At 38.3% G+C, this 17,775-nt stretch overlaps 1 protein-coding gene across 5 annotated transcripts in view; it reads left to right on the forward strand.

Annotated features, from left to right (window-relative positions):
* The window catches only part of LPP (LIM domain containing preferred translocation partner in lipoma), a 654,879-nt gene that overhangs the window by 214,912 nt on the left and 422,192 nt on the right, over positions 1-17,775 (forward strand). For 2 of the 5 annotated variants that reach the window (XM_081087021.1, XM_081087022.1), the window contains one exon: positions 14,057-14,258. The exons of 1 other annotated variant lie outside the window; for it this stretch is intronic. In XM_081087021.1, coding sequence (XP_080943147.1) covers positions 14,066-14,258 — 193 coding nt within the window. In that variant the 5' untranslated portion in view covers positions 14,057-14,065. Of the gene's footprint in view, positions 1-5,290; positions 5,471-9,061; positions 9,157-14,056; positions 14,259-17,775 lie in introns of those variants that run through there. 2 more of the 5 variants (XM_081087023.1, XM_081087024.1) reach the window with 2 other exon arrangements.

The following is a 17,775-nucleotide window of genomic DNA, read 5'->3' on the forward strand; positions in this document are numbered from 1 at the left end:
TTTGTCAGTGCAATTAATTACATAATAGAAGGGAATGCAACGGCTTTACTTTAGGGAATCCCTAAGGGGAATTCCTATTTATCAGTAAAAATGCCATAAGGAGGGAAGATCCTGAGCTGGGAGAGTATTCTAAACTGTTTTGGTTTCAAACATCTTGGAAAGTACTAGAAGGAGACATGCAATATTATGATATGAGTGCTGTTGAGAGTTCCATCTTTGGCAAGAGCTGTCAACTTTCCATCTTGTGTGCTCTCCTCCCACCCCCACCCAGCCACTGTGGGATAAATATTTAGAATTTGCAGTAGAAATAAATATAAAATAGTTTATTTAAAATAATTTAAATAGACATATAGCCTGTGGGCCTGTATTGAGTTATTTTTACTTCATCTCCCTTAACTCTTTGGTAACACTTATTTGGAAATGAAAATCAATTATAAGTAAGTCCTCTCCACCTTTACTCTGGTACCATAGTGAAAAAAGCTGGACACATTTTATTTCTGTTTCTTGTCCTCTCTCTTATTTTTCTGTTCCAAATGAAGAATCAGACAAAACCTGTTATCCTTCTACTTGGAACCAAGTAGACATGACACAATCACTGGTGACACTGATGGAGGTAGGAGACAGGAGTGGATAGGTGGCAAAGACATACTTGAAGTAAACAATCTTATTTTCTTAGAAAAGTCAATATTCTCTGCTTCAGGAGAAAGAGACTGAGTATGTAGAGTAGTTGCTATTAGCTTCTGCTCAATTTCTTTTGTGTCTTACGTCCTTCTTCTCCTGTGGAATCATTCATCCTTGCTCCATGGGCAGCATATGCTTCTGGAGCAGGGACTCCTCCAAAGCCTCTACTTCCCACTGCACAGTGCACTGCCTTCTGAGCAACTGCAGTAGTATTTATTGTTTTGTTTGTTTGTTTTTGTTTTTTAATATATCTTGATTGATTTCAGAGAGGGAAGGAGAGATAGAAACATCAATGATGAGAGAGAATCATTGATTAGCTGCCTCCTGCACATCTACTGGAGATCAAGCTCACAACTCAGGCATGTACCCTTGACTGGAATTGAAACTGGGACTCTTCAGTCTGCAGGCTGATGCTCTATCCACTGAGCTAAACTAGCTAGGGAATGCAGTATCAACTCAATGTGCCGGAGATCTTTGGATACATGGAGGCTTTGGGAGAGGACCTAAACATAGTAAAGATTCTCTTGGATTCAGTGACCAAAACCTCATTATCACAGTGTTATAAGTAAAGTGACTATATACATTATAATCTAAACTGGGACACTTCTGAGGGTGAGAAGAGGCACTGTTAATAATCATACCGAAACAGCAGGCATAAATTGGATGTGTGGTCACCTTAATTATAAGGAACTGTAGCGAACACATTTGAAATGGGAACAAAAATGATTCAGAAGCAGAGTCTACCTTTTTGTATTCCAAATCCTTGAGTTTACCTTCTCTTTTATCTAATAATCTCTTGCTAGGCATTTACGATAAGATAGACTATGCTTTAGGTAGGCACTAGGAAATTAAAAAAGACACCATCTTTGTTCTTTATTTACTTAAAATCACTTCTTTGACATTTTAGAGCAGCTGATGTTCAACCTGGCTCATAGCATAGACAGCATAGGAAGACAAGGGGAGTACAATTCACCCTTTCAACCAATGGCAGATGGAAGATATTTTAAAAAAGGTGTGCTGTTGCTGATGTGTACCTTTGTAGGTAGGCCGACAAAGGTTGTGCCTGTACTGAACAATGTACAGACTATTTTGGTCGTGATTCCCTAAACAATACATATACCAAAAACTTACATGTTATTTACATTATGTAAGGTATTATAAGTAATCCAGAGAATATTTAAAGTATATAGGAGGATGCTCATAGGTTATATGCAAATACTATGCCTTTTTATATAAGGGACTTGAGCATCTGTGGATTTTGGTATCCGAGGGGCGTCCTGGAATCAATCCCCTTAGGATGATGGTAATGCATTTTGTACATCCCCTACAAGTGAAAAGTAGTCTGCCAATGTATGAAAATTTAAATAAAGTCTGAGGAACTGTTTTATCAATTCATCTATTTTATTCTTGGGATTTTGGGGAAGAGTTGGCATGAAGAAACAGTTTTGTACTAAAGCAATATTTGAAAACGATTGGTTTGAGATTTTAAATTGTATGTTATTGTGTTAAAGCTCTAAGACTAGTTAAAGAGAAGGAAAAATTGGATTTTTTAAAACTTAGAACACAGGAAAATAAACTGAATAGGAAACTAAAAATCATTTTAAATACCTGGAGAGCAGCTCTACATGAGGGATTATGTTTACAGAAGCTGATTCTCATGGGAATACAGGTTTCAGCTACACATAACTTTCTAGCAGCTACAACTTTTCTGCCATGGAAGGGCCTGTCTTATGAAGTTATGAGCTCCTGGTCATTGGATATGTATAAGCAAACTTATAGATGGTGGTTAAATGTCAACTTAAGCTCCACATTAGAAGAAAAACCTTCATTAACAATTTGGATATTAAACTTCTCTATTGGTAACTGTGATGTCTTTAGCTACTACCTTAAACATGTCTACAATAAGTGTATGTTTTGTTTCCCAAGAATATTAGCCAATTCAGTACATTCTTCACATATTGTGTTGGTTTTTTTTTTTTTTGCTTTTTTTTGCATGGTGGCCAATAATTGATAAAAATGCAGAAGGTACAACACCCAAACTCTCATCGAGATAAATTTAAAAGGGAATAACATTCACTGATGTCATTCTGAAACTCATCTGAAACTGCCTGGCTTGCTTTCACGCAACTGCCATTGGTCATTGCATATAGTTTTTGTCTCTGTTTCAAAATCTTGAAATAAAAGGGAACAACTTCCAATATGACTTAAGAAAAGGGTCACCCATTAAAAATGGTTTCAATTGTTTTGCTATTAAATGTGAAATTGCAAAACTAGCTTCTCTTACATAATTTGAATTTATAACTCATTCTTATGAGAAGCTTGTCTGTTTTTTAATACCATTTCAGATACTGAGAACTTTCTCAGGCTCTTGGATTGGTGTTAAAACAATTTTTTATTTTTTATTTTAGAACATAAAATGCATGAAGTGGAATTTCTTTGTTTTCTAAACCATTATTCTCATGGTCGTGAAGGTTGAAAATTTGTCTCTCTTCTCTCTTTTTATTTTCCTAATATTTGGGCATTTTTATTTAACAATGTCATTATACTTTAACCTTAGAATGAAGAAAATTTTGGGTTTAACAAAAATTTAATATGACAATTAAGTATTAGAAAAACAAAGATTAAATTAGAAACTTTATAATAATATCATTACATAAATTCAATAACATTAATTCAAATTACAGTGTCCAAACTCTTATGCATAGCCTGTAAGCTATTTTATGACCAGTTGTTGTGACAATAGAGTACAAACAACACAATTGACAGGTGACAGTCTTAGGCACAATATGATGTTCAGAAGGCTGAAGTATAATAGTTAGCTCTATGTATTGTTGTTATGATTGCTCTTAGCAATTTATGTTACCTGAATAAACATTGCTTCACAGAGTCACATGTAGTATTGTCAGATATAAATATGGCCTGAGATTTGTCAAAAGTGGACTGATTTGCTCTAGCCAGTTTGACTCAGTGGGTGGAGCATCAGCCCATGGACTGAAGGGTCCTGGGTTTGATTATGGGCAAGGGCTCATATCTCCATCACAGGCTCCTTCTCTACCCAGGTACAGGAGCATATGTGAGGCAACCAATAGATGTGTCTCTCTCACATTGATGATTTTCTCTCTCTCCCTCTCTCTCCCTTCCAGTCTTTCTAAGAGTTAATGGAAGCTCTTTATCTGACCCTCAATTCTAAATTAGAGCTTTGCTAGGTAGAGTAATCTTGGTTATAGGTTCTTACTATTCACCACTTGGAATATTTCTTGCCACTCCCTTCTGGCCTGCAAAATTTCTGTTGAGAAATCAGCTGACAGTCCTATGGGCACTCCCTTGTATATAACTAACTACTTTTCTCTTGATGCTTTAAAGATTCTCTTTGTCTTTAACTATCACTACCAAACTAGTATTACATGAAATGTTGAAGGGTATTCTTTAAGAAGAGGAAGAAGAAGAAGAAAAAAAAGATAAAAATTATGAACAATAAAATGGTAATAAATATATATCTATCAACAATTGAATATAAAAATCAAAATAAACAAACAAGAAATCTAATGAACAAAATAAACTGATAAATAAAATAGAATCAGAGGCATGGACACATGAAACAGACTGGCGAATCTCAGAGGGAAGGGGATTGGGGAGTGGAAAGAGATTAACCAAAGGTCTTACCTATGGGCACAGACAGTATAGTGGTGGAAGCCTGGCATGGGGTAGGAACCGGGTGGAGGGGAGCAATGGAGAGAATAAGGAGGGCATCTGTAATACTCTCAAAAATAAAGATTTAAAAAATAAAGGAAAAATAAATAAAAAAGAAAATCAATGAAAAAATATCCTCATGTGAGGATAAAAAAGAAAAAAGTGGACTTATTCATTGAAGACAAAATTAAATATTTCTACTTTTGCAACTTTTATCTAAAATAGAATTATTTTTCTTCTATTTTGTTTACTTTTACTGGGTTACCAACATGAATTTACAATAAAGGAAAATATAAACAAAATTATTAAAAATTAAAATCTATTAAAACATCCCTCATGTGCTAATGAAATATCATGGCCCTAATGGGCACAACAGACTTGCAAACAGATAACTAAAATTCAGTGTTTGTGTGTTTTAAATCAAGTTTGAACAAGCTGTCAGGGGAATGCAGACAAGCAAGCAGCAATTACCTTGTGGACTTACCCTCTTTGCGGTGGGTTTGGAATGAGAAAATTCTAGATATTTCCAAAGAGAATACCAGGCCTCATCAGAGATTACATTGGTGACTTTCCCCACTGTCACATTTTCATCCTAGTGGATGGGTAATATATAAACCAGGAGTTTAAAACCCTTATGAATAGGAACCTTGTCTTTATAAATCCAGACTTCCACTTTGAGAAGTAGTTGTGCTGAGCTCAAAAGGGCTCAAGGTATTGTTTGCCCCTTTCTCTCAGCTTCCTACAGAAAAATTATCTGTTGTTAGAATCAGAGACATAGAAGAAGCCTTCTTCAGAATACATTTTTTGAAAGCATAGCACATGCTACAGACTAGCCATACCACTGTGGAGCATAAATGTTGTTGCAAGAAGGATGTTAGAGATCATCCTCTTTTTTTTTTTTTTCTTTTGTTGTGAGTAGGAGAAATTTAAGGTCACCACAGAAGAGAACTCTGCACAGAGGGCTTAGTGGTGGAACAGCTCACATCAGACGAAGCCACCAAAGACAAAGGACGCAGGAGGCTGGCAGAAGAGATCACTGGAGACACCTTCATTCATAGATGCATTTGAGTCTCCGAGTTGTTTGCTCTGCCTGGGCCTGGTATGTCTGGTCAGCTGCTTAGCAGCAACATCCACTCCACTGAGTGTGGTTGAGCTCCTGAGCAAATGCTGCCAATGTCCATGTTAGAGAGATCATCCTCTTAATGCATATTATTTTAGAGCTGGAGAAACTGAGGTCTAGAGAGGGTAAACATTTTCTTGGTCACTCAGCCAAGTAGAACCATTGTTGTTACATGTGACCCAGTGCAAGGTTGGGGGACACATGGTTTCTGTGCTTATTTTTAATGACATGGGTGCTGACTCTTTTGGGAGGGAAACTTTTATTCCTTGTTCATTTCAGTGACTTTTACCCACTCTTTTTAGTTGTCGTCCAACAATCAAAACTATTACTAGCTTTTTCAGTGAAACTTTTTCCAATGCTAACACTTTTTGGAAGAACAACTGTGTTTGAATCCTGCCTCTGATATGTACTAGCTGCTATGATAACTTTGATAAGCCACTTTAGCTTCTCTAAATCTTGATTTTTGAATATTCAAATTAGAAGGAACAAATTACTTCCTAAGATTTTTCCCAGCTGGGCCTCTCTGACCTCCTGGCATTGAATATCCTGTCCTGACTGTTGGCGTCATGTCTTTTCTCTTCCGTGTCTGATGGGAGCTGTGGCCACACAGACCTATTGGTTAGTCGTTGGTTTAGTTTCATTCTCTCCTTTACCTTCTCCTGAGAGTCCTGGTCTTTTTGGTATTGTTTCCCTGTCAGAGCTGATTGTTCCCTTTTCATGTGACATTCTGAATCTGAGGTGAAAGTGCAGTGTGGAGCTATGGCTCTAATTTTGCCTCTCTTCTTTATCAGAGACAATAGTTTAGTTGTCTGGACTGATGCTTCTCTCCCTTGATGCTTCTTAGATTACCTGGGATCTTCAAATGCAGTTGGCAACCAACAGTGTTGCCACTATTGAGGATTGTGTCTTTAGCTTTAACTTGCGTTCATATTTACTTTGTGCAAGGCAGATTCTTATCCTACACTCTATACTGTACACTCTACACTCCATGGTCAGTGGGACTCCTAGAAGGTAAGGTATTTTTGTAAGAAACCTCAGCTCACTCAACTTGCAGAGTTGTAGGAGGAATCATGGATCATGGGAGTTGGAAGGAATGGTAGCGGGCATCTAATGTTTAGTCTACAGATAGGAAGAGATGCTGGGGTTCAAGGAAGTCTAGGGGATAAAATCATAGAGCCAACTAGTGACTGAGCTAGAAATTGCACCGAAGTTTATTGCATCTAAGTCCAGGGCTTTTTCCAGTATTTCCAAATGTCTCTCAGATAGTCTATATAAAGGGTTGGCATTTCTGTAGAGTTGTTCTCTAGTCACCCCTTCTGAGTAATGCCAGCTGTCCATGCAGAGAGTGGGGCACTTAGCCAGTGCTGGGCCAAAGCTGCCTGGAAAGAGAAATTGAGTGAATACATTGACATTTTCAGCCCATGGCAGGTTCTGGTGTGCCCTTCTGGCTCTCTCATCTGACCTGGTGCATCAGTGCAGGAGTGATTACATTTGCTATTCAAATAACAATTGTGTGTAATTTTCAGCCTGCCTTATTCTTTAACGTTATCTTCCCACGCTTCCATCACATGCCAGGGCATATTTGCTTTGTAATTACACTGGTAGGGACTTACCTACATCGTTTGGAAAAGATTTGCCTAAAGTACTTATTTACTCGTGCATAATAAATCTTGAGTGATACCTTGGTAATCTCTTTGAGATCAATCTTAAACTCCCTCCTACAATGAGGCAGATTGAAAAGTCAGGGAAACTGGTGACAAAAAATAAAGAAAAAGAAAAAACAAAAGGCCGTGCTTCCTCACTGATGAGGTAAGAAAAGTAGAGAGGATTTGGAACCTCCATGGATGTCTTTTGTTTTTATTGGGCGGGGGGGCGAGGGGGAGGCTTGTTTTATAGTCAGGATCTTTCATGGAATCATAAGAATGTGTGAGTAGAGATGCCATTGTACTCATCTAAACCCACCACTTCGTTTTCAGTGTTGTGTTCTTTTCAGAGGAGGACACTATGACCATAGAGAACAAAGGTTGAACTCTGACCTCATGGCATATCTAAGACTGTAAGCTGAGTCTGAATTCGGAAGATCAGGCATCCTTTAGCTGAATACCAAGATGTAGCAAAGGATGGATAGCTGTAGCCTACATAGGGAAACACATTGTATCATAATAATAGATTGTTAAGAGGACAGTTTTGGAATTCTAGGAAGGTAATAGTTTGCTATAATGTGGAAAGATAGTGAAAAAATCAAAGTTATAGGAAAGTGCTATTTAAATATTATTTGATTATTTAAATGAAATTGTTGCTAAGGGGAATGAATCCTAAACTTCAGTCTGCCATCAACTAGCTCTGATGTTTAAGTCATATAATACCTCAGCCCCTCATTTCTTTTATCACTAATAGTGATATTAATTACCTTCAGTATCTTCAGTCTTTCTTCAGTATCATTCATTTATTCAGCAAACACTGACCAAGAGTCAGGTCTTGGTTTAACTGCCAATGGAAATTTAGGGGATAACACAACATGATTTAAAGATTATTATACATGCTCAAATTCAGTTATTCTCAGCCCTTGAAAATATATACATAGAGATCCCCAGGTGAGACTAGTATACAGACAGTTTTGAAAACCACTATTTCAAGCTTATAGCACTTATTGTTAGATGATACCACGTAATGGTTGGTTGTTTTTAAACTTTGATGAACTAAGTAAATGTTTAAAGAAGAGTACAATATTGATTTTAGGAAAGAAGGAAAACTTGAGCCAATACTAATTAGTTCTATTTATGTGACTAACAATGAGGACAGTTACTTGGTATCTCTAGAGAGTTTTAGTAGCTTGTTAGTATTTAATGTCACTTTACCTGTGGCCCGGCATTTTCTCACCTGTAGAGGAAGGGTCTTGTTTACCATTTGGCCTTTTGTAGTTTTTTGTGTTCTGTTGTGCCTTGACTTTTTATGGTTAAATTATTGTCTTCATCAGTTTGTGATCCTGTGGCTCATGATGGTGTAAGTTTGATGGACTAGAATAGAGAAGACATTATGGCAGTAAGATTCAGGAACTAGTAATAGAGATAACAACAAAGTCGTTTCTAATGGCTTCCTTTGGATTGTGGTGTTTTTCAAATAGAAGAGTGGGACCATGGTAAAAGACCATGGACTTGTGGTTGAAGACCTATGCCCAAGCTTTAGTTTTGATATTTGAGCACATTAATTCTTAAAGCCTTAGTTTCCAGATCTGATAAATGTGGATAATGATATAATATAATGGCTATGAAGATTATGTGGCCATTGGAAAATTGCTAAGCTTATAGTAAGTGCTTAGTAAACACTTGATATTTATTGTCAGTCTGTGGTGTTCTTGTACCTGCTGAACAACTAGAAAGAGACAGACAAGCAATAGAGAGGGTAATAATGGAAACTTCTTCAGTTCTTCTTAATGTATTTGCATTTGACTACAGTTCCTAAAAGACCAGTGGTTGGGTGCCCCAGCTCCTTGACTCCCTTAAGTAGCAGGCATTTTGCTGAGCGAACTGCTATCTCTCTTGTTCTCTTCTCATGTTTGTCTATTTTCAGAGCTTCTGTGGAGATCTTCCCTTTCACTTCTTGCTTTCATGATGATTACAAACTTAGAGTGAAACTGATCTAGAACCAGAGGAAGTAAGAGCAGGGTAAGTTTTGGTCCAGCAAAACTAGCTCTCACCACAGCTTCTTTGTATTTACATTGGGTGTCTCTCTGAGAAGCTAAGAAACCCCAACTGACATGTTCTAGTTTATTCCTTCACCAAACTTGTGATGCTCCCTCAAACCCATTTGTCAAAATGAAGGGCTGTAATGAAGATTTCAGAGAAGGAAAACACTATAGAATATTAGAGGTGATTGGGACTTTACTGACATTCATTTTGCAAATTAGTATCGTTTCTTAGTGAGGGTTATGCTGACAGAGCTGAGACTGGAACTGGGGCCATAAAGACTCTATCCTATTTTTTGCCTTCCTTGGATCCATCCTGCATGGATTAACTTTCCCTACCTTCAATTTTCACTCTTATTGCATTCCTGTTCAAAGATAAAAGTTCTAGCTTCTTATTTCTCTATATAAGACCTTTCATGCAAAAGCTTATTTTATCTTCCAAACCTTTTCCCTAAGTATTCTCCATGAGCCCCTCATTTTAGTACAAGTGGGCTGCTCCTTGCCTCACAGAAATGTCTTGTTTCTTCCTTGAGTTCACTGTATTTCCAAGAGTTATCCTTGTTGCTCCATTTACCTTTTAGAACCATCTAGCTTTCAAATACCCTGATTTTTTGGTATGCTTTGTGTTTTTTTTGTCTTTCTCTTGTCACATATATAAATATATCTGCCTCAGGTAGGCTTTGAGCTTCTTGAGAACAGGATGGAATTTGATTCACCTGAATACAGGATGGAAATCTGATTTATCTCAAGCTCCAGTGCCAGACACATAAATGTATTCATTTATTAAATTAACAGACATTTGTTTTTGAGTACCTATCATGTATTAGGCCATGGGAGTGGAGTAAGAGGGTGTGTAACTTGAACTGGAGGATGGAGAACAGGGATTATGTCTTTAAGGACTAGTAAGAAGTGATGCTCAGGATCTAAATGATGCATCATAGATAGACATCATTTTTAATAGAGAGTTAGCTTGGTTGAAAGGGATTTAGTAGAATTTAGTAGATTTAGTAGAATTTCCAGCAGAATATAAGTGCTGAGAAATGACCTTAAAAGACGCATAACACCTATACAATTATAGAAGTGATTGGAAATATGACTAAGATCTATTATTTAAGAAATTGTTATATCTAGATGACTTTACAATGAAATCTGATAAACCTTTAAAGACCACATCATTTCATTCTCATCATTAAACTAATATAAAGAGTAGAAAAGGGTGAAGAACCCTCATATCTAAACTTAGTAAAGATAAGTAAAGCAAGTAGAGAAAGACACTACAGAACAATCTTATGATTATATGTACAAAATAATCTAGAAAAGATATCCTTTTAATTCATTGACACATCAAAACACTGCAACTGAGATTGGATAGGACTTTTTTCTAGAAGTGCAAAGCTGGTTCAATTTCTGGAAATCTAGCAACATGATTCATTATATTGCTAAATTAAGGGAGGAAAAAAGAGATTAATATATTAGTGGATGTTAAGGAAGGAGATAGATTATAGAAAGGGATGAGTAACCAAGGAGATAAGCATTCATTCACTTAGCCATTCATGCATAGCATATTTTTATAAGAGCTTCCTAACCAGGCAGCCCTGGTATAGTGAGACCACTAAGGAGGTTCCAGCTTATTAAAGCAGATCAGCAGGTGAAAAAATAGCTTCTGTGTGGACTGTTATAAGTATGAAACAAATACTAGAAGACCCTAGAATTAAGCTACTCATTTTGGGGATAAATTTTTATAGCATCAGAGATGTTTGAGCTGGGTCAAGATTAAAAAAAAAAAAAAAGGCTCAGTAGAAAGTAAAGGCTGTGAAATGACATTGTAGCAGTGAGCACAGCATGAGCAAAGTTCAGGGTCATGAACATTCATTATAAATCCTGGGAATGATGTCACTGGGCCACTATTGACATTCTGAAGAATGATAGGAGAAGATGCTGTGAAGATCATCTGCAACAGAGACTTGGCCAGACCCTGGCATTCAGAGGAGGTGGAGCCTCCATGGGGAGGGCAGTGTGGGGGTAATAGATGGTGCTGTGGAAGGCAGAAAAGATGGTGGAGTCAGTGGTTTCCATATAGATGCTTAAGTTTACATTGTTCACACTCTCCCAGAAAGATTCCACAGTCAGCTGGCAATGTGGGATTGCTCTGGAAATGTGCTTCTTTGCTTTCAAAATCATTGCATCCTATATTAACCCGTTTTTTAAAAGTTTCCATTTTGAAATATCTTTAGAGTTACAGAGAAGTGGCAAGGATAATATTAACCCATTAAAAAATGTACAAATAAAATTTATACTACAAAAGTGCACTGTGCATTAAAATTTCCAAACCTTTATTTTACTCTACTTGTTCCCCACTTATACTCACTTGAGTCATGTTGAAAGCAGAACAGACTCTTTTATCCCTTTGTAGTAGAAGACCAAGAATCAATTTAAAAATTAAAATAAATAAAAACCAAAATTAGTGTTCCTCAAACCTGAGTGATGGATGTGGTTTTGGTTTCTTTTCTTTTCTTTTCTTTCCTTTTCTTTTCTTTTCTTTTCTTTTCTTTTCTTTTCTTTTCTTTTCTTTTCTTTTCTGTTTTCTCTTCTCTTCTCTTCTCTTCTCTTCTCTTCTCTTCTCTTCTCTTCTCTTCTCTTCTTTTTTGTTTTCTTTTCTTATCTCAAATGATTCTAAATATGCACCTAGAATTTAACAACCATGAGTAAGCCAGCTGTTCAAGGATGTTTTTCTACATTGGTTTTGTGCTAGGCCTTGCAATGATGATTTAGGAATTTGTAAAATATACTCCTTGACCTTTTCAGGGACTCACCATTTAGTAAATGTATATATGTACAGCGTGTACACAGGATACAAGGGGCGGAGGGGGGTAGCAGGGGGGAAGAAAGGCCCTGTAACCAAACTGAAAAGCTAGTGTCTGGATTCAGTAACAAAACCCTCTTGATTGTCAATTTAAAGTCCTTTTCATTGATATTAATGTTATTTTCTTTTTTTAAAAAAATCCTCACCTGAGGATATGTTTTTTATTGATTTTAGAGAGAGGAAGAGAGAGAGAGAAATATTGATGCATGTGAGAAACATCGATCAGTTGCCTCTTGTATGTGCCCCTACCAGGAATCAAACCCTCAGCCTAGCTAGGTGCCCTGACCTGGAATTGAACCAACAACTTTTTTGGTGTATGGGTGGATGGATGTTCCAACCAACTGAGCCACCCAGCCAGGTCAATGTTATCTTGCTTTTTATTGAGAAAACTGTACCTCCAACAGTTTGCTCTTTTTCTTCTGAATAGCACTTTACAATATATAAAGCACTTTCATATTATTATCTTTTTTTATTGCCATAAAAACTTGGAGGAGGAGTTGAGGAGTACAGAGTTTTTATCTTCATTTTGAGGGAGTGGACGTACCTCAGGCACCTGATAGGGCCAGGGAGGCTGCTCAAGATCCTGTCACTTATCCCTTGTGAGCTGACGCTAACACCCCGGCAACATAGTGCCTCTCCTTTCACGTTTACCCCACCTCTCCATTTCCACGCCACGTGCTGAGGAGTTTATTTTTTTCTGCATTTCTAGTGCTCATTGTCTTTACAGACATCTGGAGGTAATCATGTAGCCCTCTCAATTAATTCAGCTCAATTAATAAATTACTGGGTGGATTTGGGATTGGGGCGGGGGAGGGTGCCTTCCGGGCCTCCCTGGGCTGGAGAGCTCTTGCAATTAGGTTTGGAGAGCCTTCCCCAGCAGCAGTCACTGAGCTGAGCTCAGCCCCAGCTTGCAGGCTGCCTGCAGGGGTGATTGGCTCACTCTGACACAAGAGGCATTGTTTTTCTTTCTTCACATTGTGAATTTTAATCTGATTAGAACAGTACCTGGTCTAGGCTGGTCTGTCCCGCTCCTAGTTAAGTTTTTCTTAAAGGTCCAGTGTGGTATCAGTTCAGCATAGTTCTTCATGGGGCATTTCTTTGTCATGTGGAGCTGACCAGTGCATTACAGGTATTGAATATTTTGGCCCCTGGCCACTAAGTGCTGGTAACTATCCTAGGCATAGTGGCAAATGGTGTTCTCATCCTCCAAGTTCCAAGTGCCCCTTGGTGGGGGGCAGAATTGCCCCTGCCAGGGGGACCATTTTAAAGTATCTTGCCAAGTACTTTTTATGCCGTTTCAAGAATAAACTTTCGGAGATTCCTTAGTGCCTCAATAAGTTTAAGCTCCTCAAGCTTGCAGGCAAAGCTGACTGTGCTCTGGTTCCGGCCCACATTTTAGCTTTTACTAGCTTTTTCTTATTCCTCCTCTACCCACACTAAATGTAAGTCCGTGTACATGTAACTTTGCTAACATTGTTCAGGCCCACCCTCTACTCAGCACTTGGGCTCTGTCTGAAGGTCACTGAGTCAATGAGGCCTTCTGTTGCTAGCAAGGAGTGATCTTATTTTTTTCTGCAGCAACACTTTTTTTAATCCTCACTTAGATAACTTATCACCTCATTTAGGTACATATCACCATTTAATTGGTGTGATAATTATTTGAATAGATCATTAATACAAATGAAGCTTTCTTCAACCTTATTGGTATAAGATTCTCTTACCATAGAAACTCCTCCAGGTTAGGGATTATTTCTTATTTATAGCTATTGTCTGAGGAGTGCTGGGCACTAGCATAGGTACCTGTTAGAAGAGAGGTATTTAAGATTAGTTCATCGGAGTGCTCAATTTTTCTTCTCTTCTTCTTCCCCTCTTTCATCTTCTCTCTTCTTTTTTCTTGTCAGAGAGCTTTTTCAAGATTTTATTGAATATAGATTAAAATGAAATAACAATGAATTAAGCTGTGTGGCCTCGTTTTCATGCTTCCATAAAAACAACTGCATTTTTTTTAAAATTTCAGGCTCCAACAATGTCTCACCCATCTTGGCTGCCACCCAAAAGTACTGGTGAGCCCCTAGGCCATGTTCCTGCACGGATGGAGACCACACATTCCTTTGGGACCCCCAGCATTTCAGTGTCTACACAACAGCCACCCAAAAAGTTTGCACCAGTAGTTGCTCCAAAGCCCAAGTACAACCCATACAAGCAACCTGGAGGTGAAGGTAAGTGTAGGTATTTCAGAGTTGGGCAGCCAAAGTGGGAGGGAGAGCTCAATATAATAAAAGTGATTGACAGCCCAATGAGTCAGATAAAGGTAGCTCAAAAATTTGTAATGTTTCTTATAGTTGGTTGACATCTAAGAACATCTAGGAACCATCTAAGCCAACTCTTCTTTTAGGGTAAAGAGAGTGAGACCTCTTATATGGCTATGGTTACACAATGAGTAAAGGCTAGAGCCAAAACTAGGACCCTGCTTTCTTCATTTGTAACTCACTGTCCTGTTGCATTATTCTCTACTTCCTCCCATTGTCCTGCAGAAATGTGTCTACCCCCCAGTGGACTCTCCCCCTTGCCATTGGACAAGTGTCTCAAACTGCTGCCATGTACTCTAAAGAGAAACCCACATGAAGTGAACCTAATAAGACACCTAAAATTGGTTTGACTTCTCTGGCTATTTTTTTGCTCCTCTAATCTGCTGTAGGATAAAGTTATCTGGAGAGCTCTGTGAGATCTGTATGTGTAGAAACACACTGAGCAATGTGAGTGAAGCCTTGTGTTAGGGGTTTTAATAGCAGTACATTCAGCTAACATCAAGTAGAGTTTGGAGATTTGCATGAGCTTAGCATCCTAGGCATATATGTATGTGCACATTCAACCTGCTAAACCCCATAGGAAGCACAAAGAAAGCCATATTGTTTGGATGAAGTGATGCCACATTTAGCTAATCAATGTCAGCAGTTCATCCAAACTCATGAAAGAATGTGTTATAACTAACAAACAGAAGAACATTAGACTTCTGGTTGCTGAGACAGAAGCGGCAGTGAAAGAAGATTCAGCCCCCCTTTCTCTATTTTTTCCTCCCTCCCCTCATCCTGCTTTTTCAAAAAAAAAATAAAATAAAATATGGTATTCTCTCCAGGATGTTTTTACTTCCTTCTTGGATGATATTAGTGTTTTTGTTACAGCAATTTTGCGTGAAATCTTTTCACACTCCGTGATAGAGTTCAGCCTCTCTTTTCTCATTCTAGTCCTCTCCCTGCCCCCAGTCAACACTTTACTAGTCTATTAGTATTTTAGGACTGAAATCAGAAGCCTGGCCCAGATGACTAGATGTATAAGGGGGGCTGTGTGCTTAGGCAGATGGTGGGGAGGCCAGTCACCCGCATGCACATGTGAGCTGTGGCTATGGGTCTTTCGGCATCTTTTCTCCAGAAAGTGCAATGTCCAGACCATCAGAGAGCTTCTGTGGAAAAACAATAAACAATGCCCTTGGCTCTCTGCTATTCCCCACCAAAGTGCCTGAAGTAACATTGACCTTGCAGGAGGTTGCAGTTTTGCAGTTAATCAGGACTCCCTGGAACTAGTTTTCTTTGCCTCATTGTTCTTCAGTGATTGCAGAACTCAGGAATGGGATCTGGAAGAGAATCCCTCCTCCCAAGAAGAGCCATATGTTGGCTTTCTTCTTCTTCTTCTTCTTATTTTTCTCAATGTTTCCCCTGTTCTGCTCACCAGGGGGATTGCTATTTTGTCTCCTAACTTTTGGGGAGAACTAAAATGGACCTCCCTCTAACATGAAAGGAATAAAGACAGGGTCCCTTATCGCGTAGAAGACAAATGTGTGAGGAAGTCTTAGTGGGTATGGGTATGACATTCGATGCACAACCAATATAGGGGGCAGGTCCTATATTAAGTGTCAGCTAATAAATGCCATGCAGGAGAGGGAGGAGAGCTGAATATAATGGTCTCCCTTAGCCTTCTTCACTCTGAATGTTATGAATTGCGGTGAGTTAGCTCTTGGGTGACTCTCCCTGCCTTGAGCTGCTCTACCTTCTTTACTGCACTGTGTGAGGTTCATGTACTATCTCTCTTGTTCTCTAGGGACACTGGTGTAATCTCTGATACTCTGCCTCTCTTAGCTCAGCTCTTTGCTTTTTCGTAACATGCCATTCCACACCTTTTATCACCTATCAAAATCTTACTTGAATCACCTTCTCCAAAGTGTCTAAGCCTGGCCTAGATCAGAAATAATCATCACTTCCTTCCCTGGGTTCCCACATATGTCTTACTCTGACTATCAAATTTCTACTTTGGTTATTTCTCCTGCTCTTACTCTGTCAGACATTGAAAATGTAGTCTGTAAGGCACTGTGCTTTTTCATTATCATTCCATTGCCTTCTTTTTAACCCTATGTAGTGTCTTTTTGCATAAAGAAATGTAAGCTTAGAGAGGAGAGACGTCATTCTGTATGGTTTCATGGCTACTAAGTTTTTGAAAGGAGGCCATTGTCCTTACCCAGCATGCTACACTGCTTATCCTATTCATGGCAAATGTGGCACTGGGGCCCCATATGACAGAGATTCTTTCCTGTTTCCTTGTGAGAATGCAAGCTTTGTTTCCCCTTTTAAGCAACAAGACATGGTTTCTCACTCGTCCTTATGTTCCTCTTGGCTCTTATTATGCTACTGTGTTTTTAGTAGGAACGATTGTGTATGGTCAAATGTATGTCTGTATGTTCTTATGTATGTATATATTTGGATGGGTGGCGGATGGCGGATGGCTGGATGGATGAAGACAGCACTCAGTGATTCTTTCCCTACAATAAACAGTTTGGAATATGAGATCCTCATGCGAAGCAGCTCAGTCTCATTTAATTTCTGAAGGTTTGATTCTTTCTTGCAATTCTGCCAATCTCTCTCTTTTTAATATAACCTTTTTTGAATACGTGAAGGAAAAAAACGTTTCCCTTGCATACATACATTTTAAAGACAAATATGGGGAAAGGTTTATGGATATTCAGACTTTTTAAAATGCAGCTACATCTCTTCATCTGCTGTATATTATGACATAATATTTGTTAGAAGTACAAGATTTGCTTTACTTTATATTTAATTTAAATGTTAGTGCATTCTTTGTTACTCAAAACATTTTTATAATTCATGTTATTTTTGCTTAATTTTTTATACGTTTGAAAGTTTATATCCATTTTCTTTTTCATTTCTGTCCATTTAGAATGTTCTGTGCCATTAGTGAAATCCCCAGAGAGTAGGTAACAGTTTTTATTTACAGGGTGAATGGATTGTGCCATGGTCTTGTGCCTCAGCTCTCACCATCCTTTGCTGTTAATTTACATTCTCCTGAATTTCTGTCTCATAAAGTCTTTTTATTTATAGCTTAATGCAGGGATTGACCTCCAAGAACGCAATAGAAAATATAAAAGGATAGGACTAATAGAAGTCACATGGTCCACCTTTTCCTGGTGTAAATGTGGGAGCGGTAGTGCAGAGTATACATGATTTGCTCTGAGATGCACAGCCTGCTCAGGGCTAAGTTGGCACTAGACCTCAGGCACTCTCTGAGCCCAGCATTACCCAGGACTTTGTATTATTTTCTAGTGAGGTCTCTTTTCACCATGCCACAACCTCTTTAGGCATCTCCTGCCATTCTTTTCATGTGTCTTCTAATTGACTTACTTGGGTATGAACCTATCTGCTTTAGCAGACTCAGGGCTTACTCCCAACA

The sequence above is a fragment of the Myotis nattereri genome (assembly GCF_964212035.1).
Source record: "Myotis nattereri genome assembly, chromosome: 3".
Lineage (NCBI taxonomy): Eukaryota > Metazoa > Chordata > Mammalia > Chiroptera > Vespertilionidae > Myotis > Myotis nattereri.